At 40.1% G+C, this 23,203-nt stretch overlaps 2 protein-coding genes across 3 annotated transcripts in view; both read left to right on the top strand.

Annotated features, from left to right (window-relative positions):
- The window catches only part of Kcnc1 (potassium voltage-gated channel subfamily C member 1), a 166,871-nt gene that overhangs the window by 83,203 nt on the left and 60,465 nt on the right, over nt 1-23,203 (top strand). The gene's annotated exons all lie outside the window — the stretch shown is intronic.
- Nucleotides 6,773-7,843, top strand: LOC116892106 (mas-related G-protein coupled receptor member B4). Its single transcript, XM_032893583.1, has one exon. It carries the CDS (start codon nt 6,773-6,775, stop codon nt 7,841-7,843), a length of 1,071 nt encoding a protein of 356 aa, XP_032749474.1.

Raw genomic sequence — 23,203 nt, 5'->3', positions numbered from 1 at the left:
TGGAAATGGGGCAGATGCCAAGAAACATCTTAGGGGGCATCTGGAAAGGTCCCTGGTGTGTGACTTTTTCCATATACATACTGGAAATCACATGGTCTGCTCAGTGCTTTTAAAAGCCTTACCTGGGTCAGAAACATTCACTCAGCCCCTGACTGCAAATCCCAATTCCAGAGCAAGGAAGCAGAGTCTGAAATCAGTCTGTGGAAGGGTCTTCTTCTGCCTTGTTTGCTCTCCACCTATAGACAAAGAAAAATGGAAGAAAGGTAAGGATTTATCTGAAGAATGTTCAAAGTTACTGTCATGCTGGGTTCACATCACTGTGTTGCTATGACAAAATGCAACATGCATGGTCTAGGCCTTCCTCCTGAAAAGGCATGAGACAGAAGCTTCCCTTTGAAGCAGAAAGGTTGCCTGACTTAAACACTTTTCTTACTTTCTCCCAAATCATTCATATTTGCTCTTGTTGTTCCTTTAAGGAGGAAGGTGATATCCACAGTTTTTCCAGGGCAGAAGCCTGTAAGCAGGTTCATTGCTTGTTGGTTCCCACAACTGATCAGCAATGAGTGTGTTGAGTCTTGGAAGAAACTGATGGTTAGGATGTGAGTAACTGAGGAATGCCAGAGGGAGTGTTTATTTGCAAAAACCCACCAGTTTTAGGGACAGAGGAAATGCACGGGGACTATGAGAAAGCAAAACAGTGGAGCAAGTTGTCCACTCCTTGGCTTCAATAATCAGCAGAAGGAATTGGTACTGGAGAACTAGACAGAGGGGGTGCCGTAGTCACAACTAAGTTGTAAGGGGATAATTGCATGCACAGGGAAGCTCTGCTGCTGTCAACACACAATTGACCAGCAGAGAGATAAACAAAAAATCCCAAAGGTCTTTCCTTCTGCTCTCTGTCATCCTTGAAATGCCACCAACTGCCTCAAATAAAAGGAAAGTTAGAGAAAGGAACCCTCTGAGGGCCCAGATCAAGCATTTCTTTTTTTTTTTTTTTTTCTTTTCTTCGGAGCTGGGGACCGAACCCAGGGCCTTGCGCTTGCTAGGCAAGTGCTCTACCACTGAGCTAAATCCCCAACCCCCAGATCAAGCATTTCTGTAAGGTGTCATGTGAGAGAGAACGAAGGGAGGACACACTTTCTCATGTGCAAGTCTTCTTCCACCACTAGGTTTGCAGATCTAACTGTCATCAGATCATCCTCATCAGAGTTATTTATGTCCTGTTTGCATTGTATTCTTCTAATGCTGCTTTTAGAGAGGTTTCACCCACAGTCATTGAAAATGCCTTGAGATTAGACTGAAGTTTGTGCAGGGAAGCATAGTTCTTATTGCTTACAGTAGAAGAGCGGTCACTCGAGTACAGACTGATGGAAGAACAGCTTACCAAAAAAGGTGTTCTGCATGGGTTGGCAGCTGCACCATGTCAGACATGAGAACTGCCACATTGGTGTTCCTCATACCTAAAGGGGCATCAGCGTGCTGTGGGCCAGGACTCTCAGGCACATCACAGTGTCAGTGTAGGGACGATGCAGAGAGGAGTAGGAGGGTTGCTCCTATAAATTCCCCACACAGCCTTGCTGCATTTCTCCACTAGGCTCTGAATCTTTAGGTCCTTGTAATGTTTTGGACTCTGGGATCAAAAGAGTGTGAACTGCAAACCATTTTAAGTTATAACTCAGATAATTTGTAAAGAGAAAAATTAAGAGCCTTGGTCTCTCTAGCAATCTTTAAAAGCCTTGAAGGTTTCTCAAACATTGTACAGTATGAAGATTTTGGTACATTCTCAAAATCAGGGGGTAACAGTGCAGAACAGAGAAAAAAAGAGGTGGAAGAAGAAAGCCCAAGGATCTGATATTAATATGATTGTTGGAATACCCTTTTGCACATCTAAACATGCTTCCTCCCTGAGATAGTATCACAACAAATGTTGTTTAAGGAGGGGATTCCAGAGTTGAGGTAAATCAGGAAAGTGATGGATGCATGACTTAGTCCTTCTACAGCTCCACATCATACCACGCAAACAAATGTCCAAACTGTGAGGTATCGTGAGCAGACTTAGAACTTTTTGCTCTGAAGCTGTGTCTGTTTAAATGCAATAAAGAAGCCCTGCATCCTGATGATTGCTAAAAGTATTCACATTGGAGAACAGTTTAGGGGAAATAGGAGACAGGTACTATGGTTCCCGACTAGCCTCAGACTTGCGAGATCATGGAGAAAAATTATGAGCTTCTGAACTTCCTGTCCCCAACTACTGAGCACTAGAGTTACAGGTGGACAATACCTTAACCACATTTCTGCTGACTGTAACTGGTGTCCATTACCTCTGTTCTTAGCCCTGTTTGATGCCTCTCCCCTGCTGGTTCATATGTTTTCATCCATCAACAATTGTGATTGCCCTCGTGTTTCTAGTCTGGGTAAGTCTCCTGTGCTTTTTCTTGACTACTTTCTAATCCACACAGGGTTGTAGTGTATAGAGCTTGTCAAGGGATTAATCCCCTCCAGGTTAGTGGCTTAATGTATAAATAATTGCAGTCCAAGTATGAGATCATGTCTTCCAGCTTCCAGAATACACCAGGCCGAAAACGCATACCCATCGCTCCAGGGCTGAGAATACAGAGACCAAAGGATCCCTTAGTGTGCTGGTCTCCTGTTCAGTCTCTGAGCTCCATGTTCAGCAAAAAACCTTGTCTCAAGATAAAGTAGTGATCTATTGAAGAAAATATGATGTTAGCCTGTAGCTTCTACAAACACCTGTGTGCACATGCACACACACACACACACACACACACACACACACACACACACACACACACACACTGCACTATTCACACTCTGAAATGAACACTGGGAACAATCACTCATCCTTTTGTGCTACAATTCAAGCCTCAGAAGACTGGAAAAAACCCAGTCATTCTGTAGACCATAGACTCTACAGAGTATTCGTAGTGACAATGTAGGTAAGCATTTAAAGAATGCCATCATTTAGGTCACATGGAAGCTTGTCCTATTCCTTTAGTAACTAGAGTCTAGCTGTTCCTGCCACTAGACTATGAATCACTGTTCATATTTCAAATGCCACATCTTCTTGCTTCTTTCAGTCTGCACAGAAAGCGTTCATCATCAGAGAAGACTCCCTATCTTCTAGAATAGACTATGGAGGAGGCTCATGTTATGTCAAGTTTGTCTCTCTTTTCTTTGCTCTCCATGTAGCATCTGCCTTTACACATGTCCATCTTTCAGGTCCTTCTCAGCTGCAGCAATCAGACCTCACCTTCCCTTCCTTCCTCTGCTGGGCAATCATCTCAGAACCACATCCATCCTCAGGCTCTGTACATCCTGCTGCTCAACAAAGCTGAATTGGGTCCTTACCTCATTGTCTTGTGCATGGTCAGCAGCAATGATTTGTCTGTGTATGAATAATTCTAAAAATGCTCAGGACTTTCCACAAAATTTTAGCAATATTGAGAATCTCTTTATCACATTATCTGTGTCAGTCAATAACCATGCTTGCATTTGCCTTTTTAATTCATACATGACCCACCACATAATGCTGTCAAGATTTGCATATATACAGTCATTTGTGAATAAACAATGTCAGGGTCTCACAAAAACCAAGCGTGGAGGAATAAAAATGTTTCATCTTCACCGTCTGATACACTGAGACAATTCTAGGCTCTATGGTTTTTTTAAGTAAAGGATAAAGTAAATTTTTATGTTTTAAATCTTAGATTTGGATCCTTTTCTTTCTCTTGAATTTTTACTTTGATGAGGATTTTAAGTACAATGTGGGATATAGCAGGTAAGGAGACATACATGTTTCATATTTGTTCTCCAATTTTATGTTGTCCCACTTCACAGAGCTTTGGGCTATCTCTTTGTGATATTTTGCTTTTCCCACATTAGACTATCCTATCTCTTTTCCAAGTTTCTTCACAGAGTATCATCCTGGGTGCCATTTAATCTTGTGACTTCATTTGCTACATCTTTTGAAATGATCTATTTTTCCTTGATATTTATGCTCTTTATTACATTAATTTATTTCCTTTTCCATGCATCTTGGAATAACATTGCCTAGAACATTGTGAATACAACTCATCTACGTTATCATCAGTTTTTTTCAGTATCACACATGTACACAATTCATTGTTATCACGTTCACCCTCTGTCAAGCCCTGACCAAATCCTGTTGACCTTCTTCTTTCTCCCAACCAGTCAGCTTTCTACTTTTATGCCATCCTTTAATGATCCACTGACTGTTCCATTTTTATGCCATTGTATGTATTCTATTGATTCATTTCTTGGTTACTTTTAATCTTATCCTATTGTGAACTAATATTATACAAAACACTGCAATTTCTCTTATGCATATCAAGAATGCTTTATGACATAAAATATGACATATCATAGAAGTTTTTCTATGGGTTGCTGACAAGGATATATGTTCCATAGCTCTTCTTGCATGAACTACTATACACAAGTATGCTAAAGCCCTTTGATCTGTAGTACAATTTATCTTTGAAGTTTATCTGTCAAATTATTCTCTAAATAACATATATTAATGGCATATGGGCATCAAATCACCATCATGTGTCTAGATTCATTGGTTCCTAGTAGTTAGTAGCGATTATTCTATGAAATGGGTGCAGATACACACAAACTTACCCACATACAGATACACACATTGCTTTTTGAAGAACAGTTCCATTTATGTATCCTATTTGCTTCTAATTTTCTCTTGAAATCTGTTGTGTTAAGTATGAGAGTAGATACCCTATCTATCTTTCTTTCATATTCCATTAATTTAGATTGTCACTGTCCATCCTTTCTTTTCCTTATGTGATTGTCTTTGCCAGTGAAATGTGTTTCTTACAGATAAAGTAGGATAGTCTTTTGTCACCGAATCAAACATTCTTGTCTTTACAGTGCTACGGTAAGACCATTTACACATAAGGTTACTTTCGATATACATGTGCTAATTCCTATGATTTGGGGGAGATATGGGTTGAATTGAAGACTGACTCTGTACTTTATTCATCTTAAGGATTTTTCTTTTACTGAGTTTTAGGCTGGTTCTTTCATATTACCATCTCTCTAGCCCTCTTGTAACGATTATTTATTTCCTAAGGTCTCATAACTTTGAATGTCTTTCTCTCCTCTGTAAAATGTTGCGTTTTCTTTTATATAAGTTGAGCCCACAGTTTTTTTTGTAGCATCTTTATTCTATTGAGATGTTAACAATGTGAACACGGATCATAAAGTTCAAACAAAACACTTCAGCTGGTTGTAAAGTAAGGAAACTGGTCATAGAGTAGGCGAGTGGCAATTCATACCAACTTTCTCAAATGGTCATTGGTCCAAATCCCTATCACAGGGTTGCTATGGTCAAGGGCAGGGAGGACTATTTAGCTCAGCTTGGTGAGCAGACACAAGAAAACCCAGCTCCATTAGGAACTGTAGCTGAGTTGATCCTATTTTGGCTTCCTGCTTCTGCTTCATCAAGCTGAGCAGCCCCTTGGAAACAATCGTGCAGATGACTGAGTGCTACCAACACCATCAAGCTTGTCGGCTGTTTACCTAGTACCCCTCTGCCTATTTGAAGCTGTTAATGCCAGATGATTCCCTGAATGAAAATCTTGTGCTCCTGTGTAATGACCAAGACTCCAGAAAGGAATGGAGTGATCTTGGTGAACACAATTGAGTGTGTTGGGTGATAACTTTAAAGTTCTTGTGTGAGATCAGTTTGCAAGGTCTTCTGGGTTGGTGCTTTCCCTGAACTCTATCTGAGCATCCTCAGATAATTTGTCCTTCATGAAGGCCTCGGTCTTGGATAAGAAGTTAGCCAGAAGGATCCTGTGAAGCAAAGTTGATGTAGGAATAAAAGGGGAATACCATGGCAGTTTGTCTTTTCTCCAAATGTTTCAGTGGCTTTATGGATGAGAAAGAGAAGCCTATCAGGGATGTTTGTATGGGGGAATGGAGTAAAGAAAAAGTTCTAAACAATGTTACCTGCCCAGCTATGCTGCTCTATTTTCCAGACTACATCCATTTAGACATCTCACAGCTCATCTCAGAGATTAGGATACTATTCCCAAATGGAGGTGCTCTTTGCTTTTCTCTACAGCACAGCCCACACTTCTCACGCCAGAACATGTACATTTGCCTGTAGGTACAAATCACAACCAGAACAACATCTGCTCCAATTTTTCAACTACTCTTGAATGTCTGGCTCATTTGTTACAGTTCTTAGTGCTCCACTGTACCCCTGCAAAAAAACGGGACACTGGTGACATAATAACTAACAGAAAAGTGCTTGATGCCCCTCAAGGCTTCTCTACTTTCTTGTTTTCAAAATTTTAAATGAACCACCCAGCCTTTATATCATAAGAAGCATGGCTTCTTAACACATAAACGTCTTCAAAGCAAGTACCATTCCCTTCATGACTCTCATCCACAAGTCTATTTTGCCCGTTTGATAGTTCCCTTCCAACGACTGAGGGAAGATATGGCTTGTGACAACAGCTTCCATTTTCCTACATCTGAGAAGAAATCTCATCCCTAGAACAGAAAGAAAGTTGGTTTCAGAGTTCTGTCTCTTCCTAACATAACCTGAAATGCTTAGCAACTGTACAGGGATCATCAACTACCCCATATCATATTGGTCTGCAGATAGACTGAATAGTACAAACTGGATTTAAAAGAAGCTTCTAGCACTTTTGGAAGGTTAGTAAATTACTTAATCTCTGTGATCCTGTTTCCCTCTCCTTGTGGACCTATGCCAGACAGTCCTACAGAGTCATATGGTCCTGACAGAGAGTATCATGTGTTCCTATCTCTATTTCTTTGCAGGAACACCAGTGGAAAATTCCTAAGCATGGGTCCAGCCACCCCAGCCTGGAGCATTAACAACACAGTAGTGAAGGAAAATTACTACACTGAAATTTTATCCTGTATCACCACGTTCAATACCCTGAATTTTCTTATTGTCATCATTTCTGTGGTTGGAATGGCAGGAAATGCCACAGTGCTGTGGCTTCTAGGCTTCCACATGCATAGGAATGCCTTCTCCGTCTATGTCCTCAACCTGGCTGGTGCTGATTTCTTGTACCTCTGTGCTCAGACTGTGTACTTCCTGGAGTGTGTTCTTCAGGTAGATAACAGCTACTCTCACTCTCTCCTCGCTGTATTAATGTTTGCTTACCTTGCAGGTTTCTGTATGATTGCAGCCATCAGTACTGAGCGCTGCCTATCTGTTACGTGGCCCATCTGGTATCACTGCCAAAGACCAAGAAACACATCAGCCACTGTGTGTGCACTGTTCTGGGCTTTCTCTCTACTGTTGAGCCTTCTGTTAGGGCAAGGCTGTGGCTTCCTGTTTAGTAAATTTGATTATTCTTTCTGTAGGTATTGTAACTTTATCGCTACGGCATTTCTAATAGTAATATTCATGGTTCTTTTTGTGTCCAGCCTAGCCCTCTTGGCCAAAATCGTCTGTGGATCACATAGGATTCCTGTGACCAGGTTCTATGTGACCATTGCTCTCACAGTGCTGGTCTTCATATTCTTTGGTCTGCCCATTGGGATCTGCGTGTTCCTCTTACCCTGGATTCATATGATGCTCTCTTCCTTTTTTTATGAAATGGTAACACTCCTGTCCTGTGTTAACAGCTGTGCCAATCCCATCATTTACTTCTTTGTTGGCTCGATTAGACATCACAGGTTACAACGGCAGACTCTGAGGCTACTCCTTCAGAGAGCCATGCAGGACACTCCTGAGGAAGAGGGTGGAGAGAGGGGTCCTTCACAAAAGTCTGAGGACCTAGAAGTAGTCCGATGCAGTAGTTGAGTGAGTCCTTCATCAGACATAGTTTCTCTGAGAGTCGATTTTGCCTTTATTTATGTAGGCAATTTTCATAGTCTTATTCAATTGGTAGAGAAAATGGTCATTTTATACAAATTAGAAGAAATGGGTCTTGTTACACAGAAACTGACTGCAGCACCCTAAAGCTGCCTTAATGTGCATCTCCCTGTGATATAACTCTTGTAACCATTTGGGGCCAGAACAGCTCCCACTGTGAACAAATGTCTTCATCAGAACAAGAATAAAGGTAGTGCAATATCAGAATTCCTTTCGTCATTCAATTTGATAAAGATTAAATAAATATTATATTTTAAAGAAATGTCTCTATTTTTTACAAGTTGTTTTCTAAATATTAAAAGAAATTAATGGAAACTTCCACAAGTCCAGTTCCTTCAATATCCTCAATCTTTAGAATATGTGCATAATTTAAAAATGTTTCTTATGTAAATTTCTTAGTAAACAAATATGCATCTTTAAGACTGCCTATTCTAAATCTCCATTCACCCACTGGAGTCCTTAAATTCAAATATCTGCCATTTTTGCCCACTGAGAGAATAAGGGCAGGATTTATACACCAACATCCAAACACACTCAAAGGTAGAGGGAGACTCTCCAGTTTCTCTCTTTCACGGTGCCTTGGTTAACATTCCATGGTCATGTCTTTCCTTTTCTTCCCTTGTCTTTATCCTGATCCTCTCTCGATGACTATCTAATCCCTCATAAAAAAAAATTTCATGCAAATCAAAACAACCCTGAGATTTCACCCCACACCAGTGAGAATGGCTAAGATCAAAAACTCAGGTGACAGCAAATGCTGGCGAGAATGTGGAGAAAGAGGAACACTCCTCCATTGTTGGTGGGATTGCAGACTGGTACAACCATTCTGGAAATCAGTCTGGAGGTTCCTCAGAAAATTGGACATCGAACTGCCTGAAGATCCAGCTATACCTCTCTTGGGCATATACCCAAAAGATGCCCCAACATATAAAAAAGACACGTGCTCCACTATGTTCATAGCAGTCGTATTTATAGTAGCCAGAAGCTGGAAAGAACCCAGATGCCCTTCAACAGAGGAATGGATACAGAAAATGTGGTACATCTACACAATGGAATATTACTCAGCTATCAAAAACAATGACTTTATGAAATTCGTAGGCAAATGGTTGGAACTGGAAAATATCATCCTGAGTGAGGTAACCCAATCACAGAAAAACACACATGGTATGCATTCATTGATAAGTGGCTATTAGCCCAAATGCTTGAATTACCCTAGATGCATAGAACACATGAAACTCAAGACGGATGATCAAAATGTGAATGCTTCACTCCTTCTTTAAAAGGGGAACAAGAATACTCTTGGCAGGGAATAGAGAGGCAAAGATTAAAACAGACACAGAAGGAACACCCATTCAGAGCCTGCCCCACATGTGGCCCATACATATACAGCCACCCAATTAGACAAGATGGATGAAGCAAAGAAGTGCAAGCAGACAGGAGCCGGATGTAGATCTCTCCTGAGAGACACAACCAGAATACAGCAAATATGAGGCGAATGCCAGCAGCAAACCACTGAACTGAGAACAGGACCCCCGTTGAAGGAATCAGAGAAAGAACTGGAAGAGCTTGAAGGGGCTCGAGACACCATATGAACAACAATGCCAAGCAACCAGAGCTTCCAGGGACTAAGCCACTACCTAAAGACTATACATGGACTGACCCTGGACTCTGACCTCATAGGTAGCATATAATACCCTAGTAAGATCATCAGTGTAAGGGAAGCCCTGGGTCCTGCTAAGACTGAACCCCAGTGAACGTGATTGTTGGGGGAGGGGCAGCAATGGGGGAGGGGTGGGGAGGGAACACCCATAAATAAGGGAGGGGGAGGGATTAGGGGATGTTTGCCCGGAAACCGGAAAGGAATAACACTCGAAATGTAAATAAAAATACTCAAGTTAATAAATAAATAAATAAATAAATAAATAAATAAATAAATAGCACATGGTTGCAAACAGGAGCCTAGCATAACTGTTCTCTAAGAGGCTGCACCCAGCAGCTGACCAAAACAGATCCAAAAAAAAAAAATTTTTTCAATGAGTGTCATTGAACTTATTTTCTCTTAGAATTGAACCTCTGTCAAATGTACATTGTTCCCAGGAATGCGTAGCATTCATAACTTGAATTATGCATGTTTATATACATTTTCTTTTTTAAACATTTTGTTTGAAATAGAATGGCATCACTGTCTCCTTTCCCTTTCTTCCATCTAGCCCTCCCCAGCTACTATCCCTTAAGTCCTTTCTGTATCTCCCCTACTAAATAAATAGCTTGTTAGTGATATATGTGTGTGTGTATGTATGTATGTATGTATGTATGTATGTATATTACAGAGAAACACACACATATATATAATATATATATGTTATATGTAAAGTCACCTAGTGAGTGTTTTTGTTGTTTGTATCTATTCTAAGGTTGACCATTCTGCCTTTGACAACCAATAAGGGAGTTTACCCCTGGGAGAGGTTAATTCTCCTTTTCCCAGTAGTCATTGGTTGCCTGTAGTTCTTTGTCTATGGGTGAGACCCAGTAAAATTTTCCTCCTTTCACGTTGCCATGTCTATGGCCATTGCCATTGTCTCCATCTTGTTTGCACAGCCATTCCTAGGACAGGGGGGTTCACAGCAGACTTCCTGGTATTCTGGCTCATACAATCTTTCTGCAACCTCCTCCATGATGTATCTTGAGTCATGGATACAGAAGCTGTGATGAAGATATGCTCCCTGGACTGAGATACCCACAATCTGTTAATCTCCATATTGTGTCCAGCTGTGGTTTCGTGTGATAGAACCTGTTAGCTTTAAAGGGAAGCTTCTTTAATGAGCATTTGTAGATTCACTTATCTATGATACAAGAATAAGATTTAGAATGTAGAATTCTGCTGGTCTAACAAAGTGACAGTAGTAGATTCTTTCCAAAAGTCCCTGACTTCACTATTCCCAGGAAGCTACCTAGATTTCAGTACTAGACATGAGTTCCCCCCTGTTGACTGAGCTTTGAAGACAGTTATAGATCTGTTGACATGTCACACTGTTTATACTTTTATGAATATCTTTCCATTCTGTTAATTGTCATGATTCATGGGTATTGAAGCTTGGTAGGATGGTTTTATTGCTTCCTCTCCTTGGCAGCTTGCATAGTATTTTCTGGAACCATGGAAGCCAGATGGCAGGGAAGAGGTCAGAACAAGCTTGGATCATCTAAGTCTTTTGTTCTAAAGGTGAAGTGTCTTCATCAATGGAATCCACCTTCAACTGAGGGTTATATCTACAATCTATACTGCTTTGGTAATCACAGGGAGTGCCCTGCCTCATTGTTCAAAAAGAAATTTCTCATGTCTGGAACTGGTTCTTGTGAAGATTATTGTCAGCCCAAGTGGCTTAACCTCCTTTAAGACATGTGTATATGAAATAACCCTATTAAAAATGGGGTTCAGAGCTAAATAAAGAATTCACAGCTGAAGAATGCCGAATGGCTGAGAAACACCTAAAGAAATGTTCAACATCTTTAGTCATAAGGGAAATACAAATCAAAACAACCCTGAGATTTCACCTCACACCAGTGAGAATAGCTAAGATCAAAAACTCAGGTGACAGCAAATGCTGGCCAGGATGTGGAGAAAGAGGAACACTCCTCCATTGCTGGTGGGATTGCAGACTGGTACAACCATTCTCGGAATCAGTCTGGAGGTTCCTAAGAAAATTAGACCTTGAACTACCTGAGGACCCAGCTATATGCCCTCTCTTGGGCATATACCCTAAAGATGCCCCACTATGTTCATATCAGCCTTATTTATAATAGCCAGAAGCTGGAAAGAACCCAGATGCCCTTCAACAGAGGAATGGATACAGAAAATGTGGTACATCTACACAATGGAATATTACTCAGCTGTCAAAAACAATGACTTTATGAAATTCATAGGCAAATGGAGGGAACTGGAAATATCATCCTGAGTGAGGTAACCCAATCACAGAAAAGCACTCTTGGTATGCACTCATTGATAAGTGGCTATTAGCCCAAATGCTTGAATTACCCGAGATGCACAGAACACATGAAGCTCAAGACGGATGATCAAAATGCGAATGCTTCACTCCTTCTTTAAAAGGGGAACAAGAATACCCTTGGGAGGGAATAGGGAGGCAAAGTTTAGAACAGAGGCAGAAGGAACACCCATTCAGAGCCTGCCCCACATGTGGCCAATACATATACAGCCACCAAACTAGATAAGATGGTTGAAGCAAAGAAGTGCAGGCTGATAGGAACCAGATGTAGATCTCTCCTGTGAGACACAGCCAGAATACAGCAAATACATAGGCGAATGCCAGCAGCAAACCACTGAACTGAGAACAGGACCCCCGTTGAAGGAATCTTAGAAAGGACTGAAAGAGCTTGAAGGGGCTTGAGACCCCATATGAACAACAATGCCAACCAACCAAAGCTTCCAGGACTAAGCCACTACCCAAAGACTATACATGGACTGACCCTGGGCTCCAACCTCATAGGTAGCAATGAATAGCCTAGTAAGAGCACCAGTGGAAGGGAAAGCCCTTGGTCCTGCCAAGACTGAACCCCCAGTGAACGTGATTGTTGGGTAAGGGGGAGAGGATGGGGAGAAGAACACCCATATAGAAGGGGAGAGGGTGGGGTTAGCGGGATGTTAGCCAGTAAACCGGGAAGGGGAATAACAATCGAAATGTAAATAAGAAATACTCAAGTTAATAAAGAAAAAAAAAGACGTGTATATGAACATATATGTGTGTATGCATATATAATATATATTATTCTATTTCCTACTTCATATTATCTGCATCCTGCTATTCCTTCCCAAACCTCCAATATATGGTTCTTTTTTATTTTTCTGGTTTGTAATTACTACATGTTACATATAATGTAGTCTGAGGATTTAAAACAAAGAACTACAGATAAGGGAGACCAGGTGACATTATCTTTCTGAACAAGACTCTATGCACAAAGAAATTGAGGCAAACAATTGATAAGTGGGTCTTTATAAAGCTGAAACACTTCTTCAGGACTAAGAAACAATCAGCCAAGTAAAGAAGAAATGAATAGAACGAGAGATAATCTCTGCCAGTTATACATCTGGCAGAAGATTAGTACTCAGAATATATAACCAAAGAGTCCAAGAACCAAATTAACATTTAAAAAATGGGCCTGAGACATAAACAGGGAGTTCTCAAGAGAATACATAAAAAATGCTAATAAAATCTTGAAAAGTCTTTTATATCCTTAGCAATCAGAAAAATGCAAACTAAAGTAACTTTGACATTTCATGTCACCCGGGACAGCATGCCTGAAATCAAAAAAAAAAAACAACTGACAACAAATTCTGTCAAGATCGTGAAGAAAGTAGATTTCCACTTTCACTCTTGATAGGTAGCCACTCTGGAAAACAGGATGAAGAATCTTCAAAGAACTAAAACTGTATCTGTCATATGACTCAGGTATACTACAAACTGGCATATGACCAAAGAACTGAACATTCTGTTTCACAGACACTTGTTAACCATTGTTCACTGCTGCCTTTTTCACAATAGCTGAGAAGAGGGAACGATCCAATTGTCTTCAACTAATGACTGGAAAATGAACATGGGGTACATGTACAGTCTAATATCATTCAGCTGTAAAGACAAATGAAATCAGGAGATTTGCAGATAAACCTAGACAATATCTTGAATGAGGTGATGCTTTCTATAAAATAATATTTCAATCTTAATTGCTTAAATTTGATAATTTAAGGTAATTAAGAAAAATGATATGTACAGATTAAACGAATTCATAGTTCAGCAAATCTGCTTGAAGAAATGTAACTACTTGATTCCAAGCCCAAACAAGATGTAAATACTTCCTCGCTTCTGTGGATTCTCACTGCTCCTCCAGTCCTAACTCTGCCTTGAAAGTCAGTGCTGTTCATATTCGTGCCTCAAAGTAAAATTGAAAGAGCAAGTTAGAGGAGTATATCATCTACCACCTATAATCCAGTTAGCAAAAGCTACTTCTTTAGGGAATATTCCTGAATGTAATGCACTATTACCACATAGAAAGCTTGTGTTGTAAATTATTTTTATCTCATCTCACACATACTTCACATTTTTGACGTTTTCCCATTTTCTCTTACCACAAAGATTTAGGAACCACCAACATATCATGTAGTCTCTCTCCACATATTGACTCTTTAAAATATGTTCCGTATATCAATGAGTTTTATGTAGTCTGTCTACATATGATGATGCTTTAAAATACATTCCATATGTAAATAAGGTTAGGCAGTATTATGTCCCCACATTGTACTTACTTCCAGTTGAGTTAAATGATAACTCCATTTAAACTCCATTAATGCGTACACGTAGAAGTAACATAATACAGTACATCAGGAAGCAGTAACTTTTAAAACAGCTTTTCCAAAGGCCTATAGTATTATCCTTGTCTCCAAATTCCACCCTCCACCTTGCCCTCTTATTGAACTCGGACTTTGAAACAATGTCGACTACAAGATGGACTACATGAACTTTACATTATGAAACGTGCATGAAATTTTAGGATAAAGGGCAGAATGTTCAGGTCTGAGTATCAAAAATCTTTCTAGACTTATGTTCTAAATGCTTATTGTCCAGCTAGTTAGTCTATTTTGAGATATTGTATAAATATTAGGGCCTAAGCCCACCCATATTGTAGACTCCACCAAAGACAAGCACTTATCTTTTAACAGTTGAAGAATAACAAGCTGCGTGTGATTACCACAATTTCAAAGTCCATTTCTCTACTGTTGCATGCCTAGATCTTCTATATACTGAATGCTGTAACTAATGCTCCAACAAACATGCATTAGTGTTGAAGAGGTCTTTGTCAATTATTTTATTTTAATCTAGTATGTCCATAGTGAGCATATGGTAACAATATAAATTTTGAGTTTGTTTGGTTTGGTGTTGGCTTTGATTTTTGAGTTTTGGGTGCTTATTGTTGTTGTTGTTTTGTTGTTTTGTTGTTGTTGTTGTTACTTTTGTTATTGTTTTGCTGAAATGCATTGAAAGTGACTCTGTTTTATTATCATATAAAGAAAAAAGGATTATTGGGCCTTATGACTTGAAGGCCCTGTCTATGACTGATTGACTCTATGCCCAATAGAGAATATAATGGAGATATGACTGTATGAAAGGAAAGAAAAGCTCACATCATGGAAGACAAAATATGACAGAAAATGCCAGACAAACATATTTTAAAACACTTTTAATCTGCACCTGAGAGAAGAACCAGTGCTCCAGCCCCCCTCACCCCACCCATATCCAGACAGATTGACCCCCAGGAGTTCTGACAAGCCCAGGCTCACAGGTGAGTCCCCCACACCGGCTCTAATACCTGGACTAACTGGAACTTCAGGGGCCTAGAAGACACAGGACTTCTTGCCCTACCAGAGACATACCTTTCTTCCAATCACATCTGTGCCAGGGAGCACAACCTGTGCTCCATCCATCCTCCCTATTCCTTTCACACTCGAGGCAACTTGACCTCTAGGAGTTCTGACACAACTACACTCATAGATAAGGCTCTCCAGTCTCCCTCCCATACCCAAAACAGCCTGACCCAAGGATATGACCCAACATAACCAGGCTCATAGGAAGGATCATTTCCAGTCAGAGACAGCAAGGCCAGTTAACATCAGAGATAACAACATGGCAAGAAGCAAGCATAAGAACAGAAGTGACAGAAACCAATGCTACTTGGTAACATCACAAACCAGTTCTCCTACCACAGCAAACCCTGGATATTCTAAATCACCTGAAAGCAAGATTCAGATCTAAAATCCCATCTAATGAAGATAATAGAGGAACTTAAGGAGGACATAAATAACTCCCTTACACAGGAGAGGACATACCTGATAACAAAAGTAAGACCAACACTTCTGCTCTGAGCTACCCACCTGGATCCCCCAGGACACACAAACACAGGAGCAGTGTGAGAGAGGACCCTTCTGGTTTCTGCCTGCGCCAGAACTAACCCAATCCCACTACTCTCTGTATCCAGATCTTTCTGGGAGGAAACGAGTCTACAGAAGTGTTGACACACAAGCTTACAGAAGGGTCAAGCACCTGTCAGAGACAGCAACACCAGCTTAAACCAGAGACAACCTGATGGTGAGAGGCAAGCACAGGAGCCTAAGCAAAAGAAAGCAAGATTACTGGACATCATCAGAGCCCAGATTTCCCATGAAAGAAAATACTGGATATCCCAATATACCAGAAAAACAAGATTTGGATTTGAAATCACATCTCATGATGATGATGGAGGACTTTAAGAAGGACATAAATAACTCCCTTAAAGAAATACAGGACAACACAAGTAAACAAGTAGAAGCCCTTAAAAAGAAAACACAAAATCCCTTAAAGAATTACAGGAAAACAAAATCAAACAGGAGAAGGAATTGAACAAAACCATCCGAGATTTTAAACAATAGAAACAATAAAGAAAGCACAAAGGGAGAAAACTCTGGAGATAGAAAACCTAGAAAAGAGATCAGGAATAATAGACCCAAGTATCACCAACAGAATACAAGAGATAGAAGGGAGAATCTCAGGGGCAGAAAATACTATAGAAAACATTGACACAACAGTCAAAGAAAATGTAAAACAAAAAGGCTCTTAACAAAAAACATCCAGGAAATCCAGGACACAATGAGAAGATTAAACCTAAGGATAATAGGAAAAGAAGAGAGCAAAGACTCCCAACTTAAAGAGCCAGTAAATATCTTCAACAAAATTATAGAAGAAAACTTCCCTAACCTACAGAAAGAGATGCCCATAAACATACAAGAAGCCTACAGAACTACAAATAGATTGGACCATAAAAGAAACTCCTCCTGTCACATAATAGTCAAAACACCAAATGTACAAAACAAAGAAAGAATATTAAAAACAGTAAGAGAAAAAGGTCAAATAACATATGAAGGCAGACCTATCAGAATCACACCAGACTTCTCACCAGGGACTATGAAAGCCAGAAGATCCTGGGCAGATGTCATACAGACCCTAAGAGAACACAAATGCCAGCCCTGGCTACCATATACAGCAAAACTCTCAGTTAACATAGATGGAGAAACCAAGACATTCCATGACAAACAAAATACGCACAATATATTTTCACAAATCCAGCCCTACAAAGGTTAATAGATGAAAAACTCCAACACAAGGAGGGAAACACCTAGAAAATGCAAGAAAGTTATCTTCCTGCAACAAACCCAAAAGAAGAAAGACACACAAATGTAAATCCACCTCTAATGAAAAAAATAAGAGGAAATAACAATCACTATTCCTTAATATCTCTTAACATCAATGGACTCAATTCCCCAATAAAAAGTCAAAGACTAGCAGACTGAATACATAACAGGACCCACCATTTTGCTGCATATAGGAAACACACGTCAGTGACAAAGACAGATACTACCTTAGAGTAAAAGGCTGGGAAAATTGTTTCCAAGCAAATGGTCCCAAGAATCAAACTGGAGTAGTCATTCTAATACTGAATAAAATCGACTTTTAACCAAAAGTTATCAAAAAAGATAAGGAAGGACACTTCATATTCATCAAAGAAAAAGTTCACCAAGATGAACTCTCAATTCTAAATATCTATGCTCCAAATGCAAGGGCACCTACGTACATAAAAGAAATCTTACTAAAGCTCAAAGCACACATTGCACCTCACACAATAATAGTCAGAGATTTCAACACCCCACACTGTCAGTGGACAGATCATGGTTAGCAGTTTCAATTTCTTCCTCTGACTCTTAAAACACAAACAAAAGTGCCTTGTAAATGGGATGTAATTTAAGATGTAAGGTATAATACTTTGGTTGGCATTATAGCTCTTGTAACTCTAATAGAATCCCATTAAAATAATGACTTAATTAAGGAGCAATCTAGACCTAGGCTAGCAACTCTGTGGTATCAGTCAACAGAATCCAGTCAAAATTGCAGTTTCCCAAACCTAGATGTGTAATTTCATTTTTACAGCCACTAACGGCTCTCAAACACATCAGAATTCTTGCTCAGGGGTAGAAGAGATGGGAAATACAAGCTATCCGCCTTCAATTAATCCCAACACCCTGGAATTGCTCACATTTGTGCTTCATGCATTTGGTCAGTGTTGAGAACATGGGGCCTTCTATCGTCAAGAGAAGCTGATAATTGAGGACTTTTCTGATATTAAAATCTCAGAATTATTACAAGATATGGATCTAAACATGACCAAAAGTGCCAGTATCCACAGTCCCTGCTTGTCTCTGAGATTATGTGAGCACATGAAAACTTTTTAGGAACTCTTCAGTGCTGATAAATAATAGAGTACAAAAAAATGTAAAAGTGTCAAACAGTATTCTGATATAATGGTAGCACTGGTATTAAACTTAGAAAAAAACAAGACTTTTGACAATTTTAAAATCACAAAAAATAGAATAGGGACCTATATCAATGGATAAATTTATTGTTCTGAACTGATTTAATGCCAGAATAAGTAACTTCTTACATGAAAATGTGGATAAACATTGGGGAAAGCCTCTCACAACTGAAGTTTGTACAAGAAAGTTTCTACCATGTAGACTGACATCGCTATCACCATCATTAGCAGTATCAGTATTCTCGTGCTCACTAGCATTTCCTGAGCAGATTCTACAGGCCATGTACTCTGTATCTGTATGTTTCTTTCTTTTAATTTAACTTTTTTTTTTACTTATTCGCTTTACATCCTGCTCACTGCCCCCCATCCAATCTGTCATCCCTCCCACAATCCTTCCCCTGTCCCATTCCTCCCCTCCCTCCTTGAGTGAGTTTCCATATTTCCCCCACCGCTGTACTTCAAATCTTCAAGTCTCCGTGAGGCTAGATGTTTCCTCTCCCACTGAGGCCAGCAGAGGAAGCCTAGCTAGAAGAATAAATCCCATGTACAGGCAACAGCTTTTGGGATAGCCCCTGTTGCAGTTGTTTGGGACCCACATGAAGACCAAGCTGCACATCTGCTACATATGTGCAAGGAGGTGTGTGTGTTTCTTTAAATCACTATATGATGACTACATTAGCTGTATATGGTCAAAATGAGATTCTAATATGCAGGGAAAAAATGTTTCCTAAAATAACAAAAGCAGTGAGTCACAGAGCCTGTCTCAGTCCCACGATTAGATGTAACATGATTAGATTATGATTAGAGTTGGATTATACTAAAATCCAACTCTGATCATAGTTTACACTGTGTACCTACATCTTGTTACTTGGAAAGACTACCTTGCCTCTGCTCCATCTGCAGCCCACATTCTGTCTCAGCAGTGCTCTCTGGAGAATCATGATGGCGTTAAACTGAAGTCACCAAGAAAGAAGAACGTGATAACATTGGTGCAGCCCTTATACTGAAAACTATCTACAGATCTAATGAGATATCCATAAAATTCCAATGACATTATAAACCTAAGTAGAAAAGTATAACATTCATATGAAACCACAAAAGATTCCAAATACTCGAAGGAGTTCTAACAAGAACTAATGCCAGAAATATCACAATATCTACTTCCAGATGAAACTACAGATCCTTAGTAACAAAAATGTGTGTAACTGAAACACAGTTTCACACTGTGCCCAAGAACAAAAACACATGTTTTTAGCCACAATATTCTTGACATGAGTTCTTATAGGGATACACGAGGAAAGCTCACGAGAAGTTCAAACAGCTCCTATCCTGAACACTTCTGCCTCAGAAGGAAGCTTAGAGTTCAGTGTCTCTAGAAAGACCAGTAGGGCAATTCTGCTGTATTTTAAGGATAAAAAGCTAACTGCCCACTTGGAAGCTTACAATCTCTACAAGATTAATCAAATAAACTGTGAAAATATCAAGAAAGCAAAAAAAAAAGGAAAACATTTATGGTACCAATCTTATTGAGTATTGTTTGACTCACTAGATCTTTGAAGCTATGACTTCTTTTCAAAACACTTACTTGGTAATTATGCATCCTTGCTGCAGAGCATTTTAAAATACAGCAAACTTTCCAGAAGAAAATATATAAACCCTGCAAACTCACCTCTAAAGGGTTACACTTGTTTGAAATATGCTTGTTCTCCTTTTCAACACATGGGAAACATAGGTTAATGTTAATTTGCTAATGAAAATTGACTACAAGCTCACCATGGTGTCCAGTTGCTCCATTTCTAATACTAGAAGAGCTTATGCTAAGATGGTTTCCAGGTCCAACGAGTTATGAGCAGAGCATACACAGCCCCCATGTCTGTGTCTTCTCTCCTTTCTCCAATAGGCTGAAGCCGTGATCACTGAAACATTCCAGAACAGAATGGAATCAGTCCCCCTCCAAATCCACTTATAGAACTGAAAACATCTCCCGGTCCATGATGGTGGTGCCCAGACACTTCAGCCACTTTAACTGTGATTCTTAAAGGCAGTGGGAATTCTCCACATCCTCTACCACAATTCAGCAACAGTTGAGGATCAGAGAGGACAAGGCAACTGAGCGAAAGTCTGTTGTGTAAAACCATATCTTTCTTTACAGAACACGGATTCTTCTTTTTGTTTTGTCTTTTTTCCCCCATCTTTATTAACTTGAGTATTTCTTATTTACATTTTGATTGTTATTCCCCTTCCCAGTTTCCTGGCCAACATTCCCCCTAGCCCCTCCACCTCCCCTTCTATATGGGTGTTCCACTCCCCATCCTCCCCCCCATTACCACCCTCCCCCCAACAATCACATTCACTGGGGATTCATTCTTGGCAGGACCAAGGGCTTCCCCTTCCACTGGTGCTCTTACTAGGATATTCATTGCTACCTATGAGGTCAGAGTCCAGGGTCAGTCCATGTATAGTCTTTGGATAGGGGCTTAGTCCCTGGAAGCTCTGGTTGGTTGGCATTGTTGTTCATATGGGGTCTCGAGCCCCTTCAAGCTCTTCGAAGTTCTTTCTCTGGTTCCTTCAACAGAGGTCCTGTTCTCAGTTCCCTGGTTTGCTGCTGGCATTCACCTCTGTATTTGCTGTATTCTGGCTGTGTCTCTCAGGAGAGATCTACATTCTGTTCCTGTCAGCCTGTACTTCACAGCTTCATCCATCTTATCTAATGGGTGGCTGTATGTGGCATGTGTGGGCAGGCTCTGAATGGGTGTTCCTTCTGCCTCTGTTCAGCTTTTGCCTCCCTATTCCTCCCAAGAGTGTTCTTTTCCCCCTTTTTAAAGAAGGAGTGAAGAGGATTCGCATTCTGGTCATCCTTCTTGAGTTTCATTTGTCTTATGGTGTAGACACATATTTAAAAAAAAATCTTATTAAATGTAATATCTGTAACTTCAGCACAAGTCACCAGGGGGTGCAAGTGTTGTTTAAATGCTCATCTCACTGGAGGGGATCTGGAAAGGATGACTATTATGCTACTTAAGAAATTCTAGGGGTTGGGGATTTAGCTCAGTGGTAGAGCGCTTGCCTAGCAAATGCAAGGCCCTGGGTTCGGTCCCCAGCTCTGAAAAAAAAAAGAAAAAAAAAAGAAATTCTATGCTCAGATATTTTGGAACATCTATACTGCCTTCCACAGTGGCTGTCCTAATTTACATCCCCACAAATAGAGTATTGCAAGGGCCTTTTGAACAAGATCTACATGGTAGGAGATGGAAGGTCTACATAGGGTATGAACTATATATTTAATGAAAGAAAGAAAGAAAGAATATTTAAAGAAATGAGGGGAATAAGCAAGGGAAAGTGGAAGGAAGTAGGTGGAAAAGATTGATAAAAATAAATTAAAATGATATACGTACATGGAAATGTCACAGTGACAACAATTTCTTTCTGTATTAATCTAAAATTATACGTACACACACACACGCACACACACACACACATATCACACCACATCACATCACATCACATCACATCACATTGGCTTCTGCACAACAGAGGAAATGGCTTATAGTAAAGAGCCCTCCTACCTTGGTAGAAAGTATTTCCAGGCCATACATCCAGGAAGAGCAATATCCAAAATATTTAAGAAACTCAGCTCAGTGAAAAGAGAGCGATGTGGTCAAAAATAAGCATAGGAACCTACACTTGTGGTAGGATTTAAATGTCTTTTGCACTTCAAGTTAAAAAGTGTATTTCCTTAGTATAATCATCTATTCATTGAATAAATTTTAAAACTTAGCACATTTAAATACAGCTGAGCATAGATTGGAAATATAGCTTCAACTTTATATGAGATGGTCAGTCTCATGTCCCAGTCTCATTGAACAGTGCTGAATTTTCTCCTTTCTGATCTGTCTCCCCAGAGCTGCTACTAAAACATGCTTTCATGGACAACATTGGCTCTTTTTTTGTTTAATCTTTATTAACTTGAGTATTTCTTACTTACATTTCAATTGTTATTCCTTCCGGTTTCCTGGCCAACATCCCCCCCCTCATCCCTCCTTCTATGGGTGTTCCCCTCCCCATCCTCCCCCATTACTGCCCTCTCCCCAACAATCATGTTCACTGGGGGTTTAGTCTTAGCAGGACCAAGGGCTTCCCCTTCCACTGGTGCTCTTACTAGGCTATTCATTGCTACCTATGAGGTTGGAGCCCAGGGTCAGTCCCTGTATAGTCTTTGGGTAGTGGCTTAGTCCCTGGAAGCTCTGGGTGGTTGGCATTGTTGTTCGCTATGAGTTCTCAAGCCCCTTCAAGCTCTTTCAGTCCTTTCTCTGATTCCTTCAGCAAGGATCCGTTCTCAGTTCAGTGGTTTAATGATGGCATTCGCCTATGTATTTGCTGTATTCTGGCTGTGTCTCACAGGAGAGATCTACATTCTGTTCCTGTCAGCCTGCACTTCTTTGCTTCATCCATCTTATCTAATTGGGTGGCTGTATATGTATGGGCCACATGTGGGACAGGCTCTGAATGGGTGTTCCTTCTGCCTCTGTTCTAAGCTTTGCCTCCCTATTCCCTCCCAAGGGTGTTTTTGTTCCCCTTTTAAAGAAGGAGTGAAGCAGTTTCATGTGTTCTGTGCATCTAGGATATTTCAAGCAGTTGGGCTAATAGCCACTTATCAATGAGTGCATACCATGTGTGTTTTTCTGTGATTGGGTTACCTCACTCAGGAAGAGATTTTCCAGTTCCATCCATTTGCCTATGAATTTCATAAAGTCATTGTTTTTGATAGCTGAGTAATATTCCATTGTGTAGATGTACCACATTTTCTGTATCCATTCCTCTGTTGAAGGGCATCTGGGTTCTTTCCAGCTTCTGGCTATTAGAAATAAGGCTGCTATGAACATA

The sequence above is a fragment of the Rattus rattus genome, chromosome 2 (assembly GCF_011064425.1).
Source record: "Rattus rattus isolate New Zealand chromosome 2, Rrattus_CSIRO_v1, whole genome shotgun sequence".
In the NCBI taxonomy this organism is placed as follows: domain Eukaryota; kingdom Metazoa; phylum Chordata; class Mammalia; order Rodentia; family Muridae; genus Rattus; species Rattus rattus.
The sequence above is the reverse complement of the archived record's forward strand: the minus strand, read 5'-3'. Positions and strand labels throughout refer to the sequence as shown.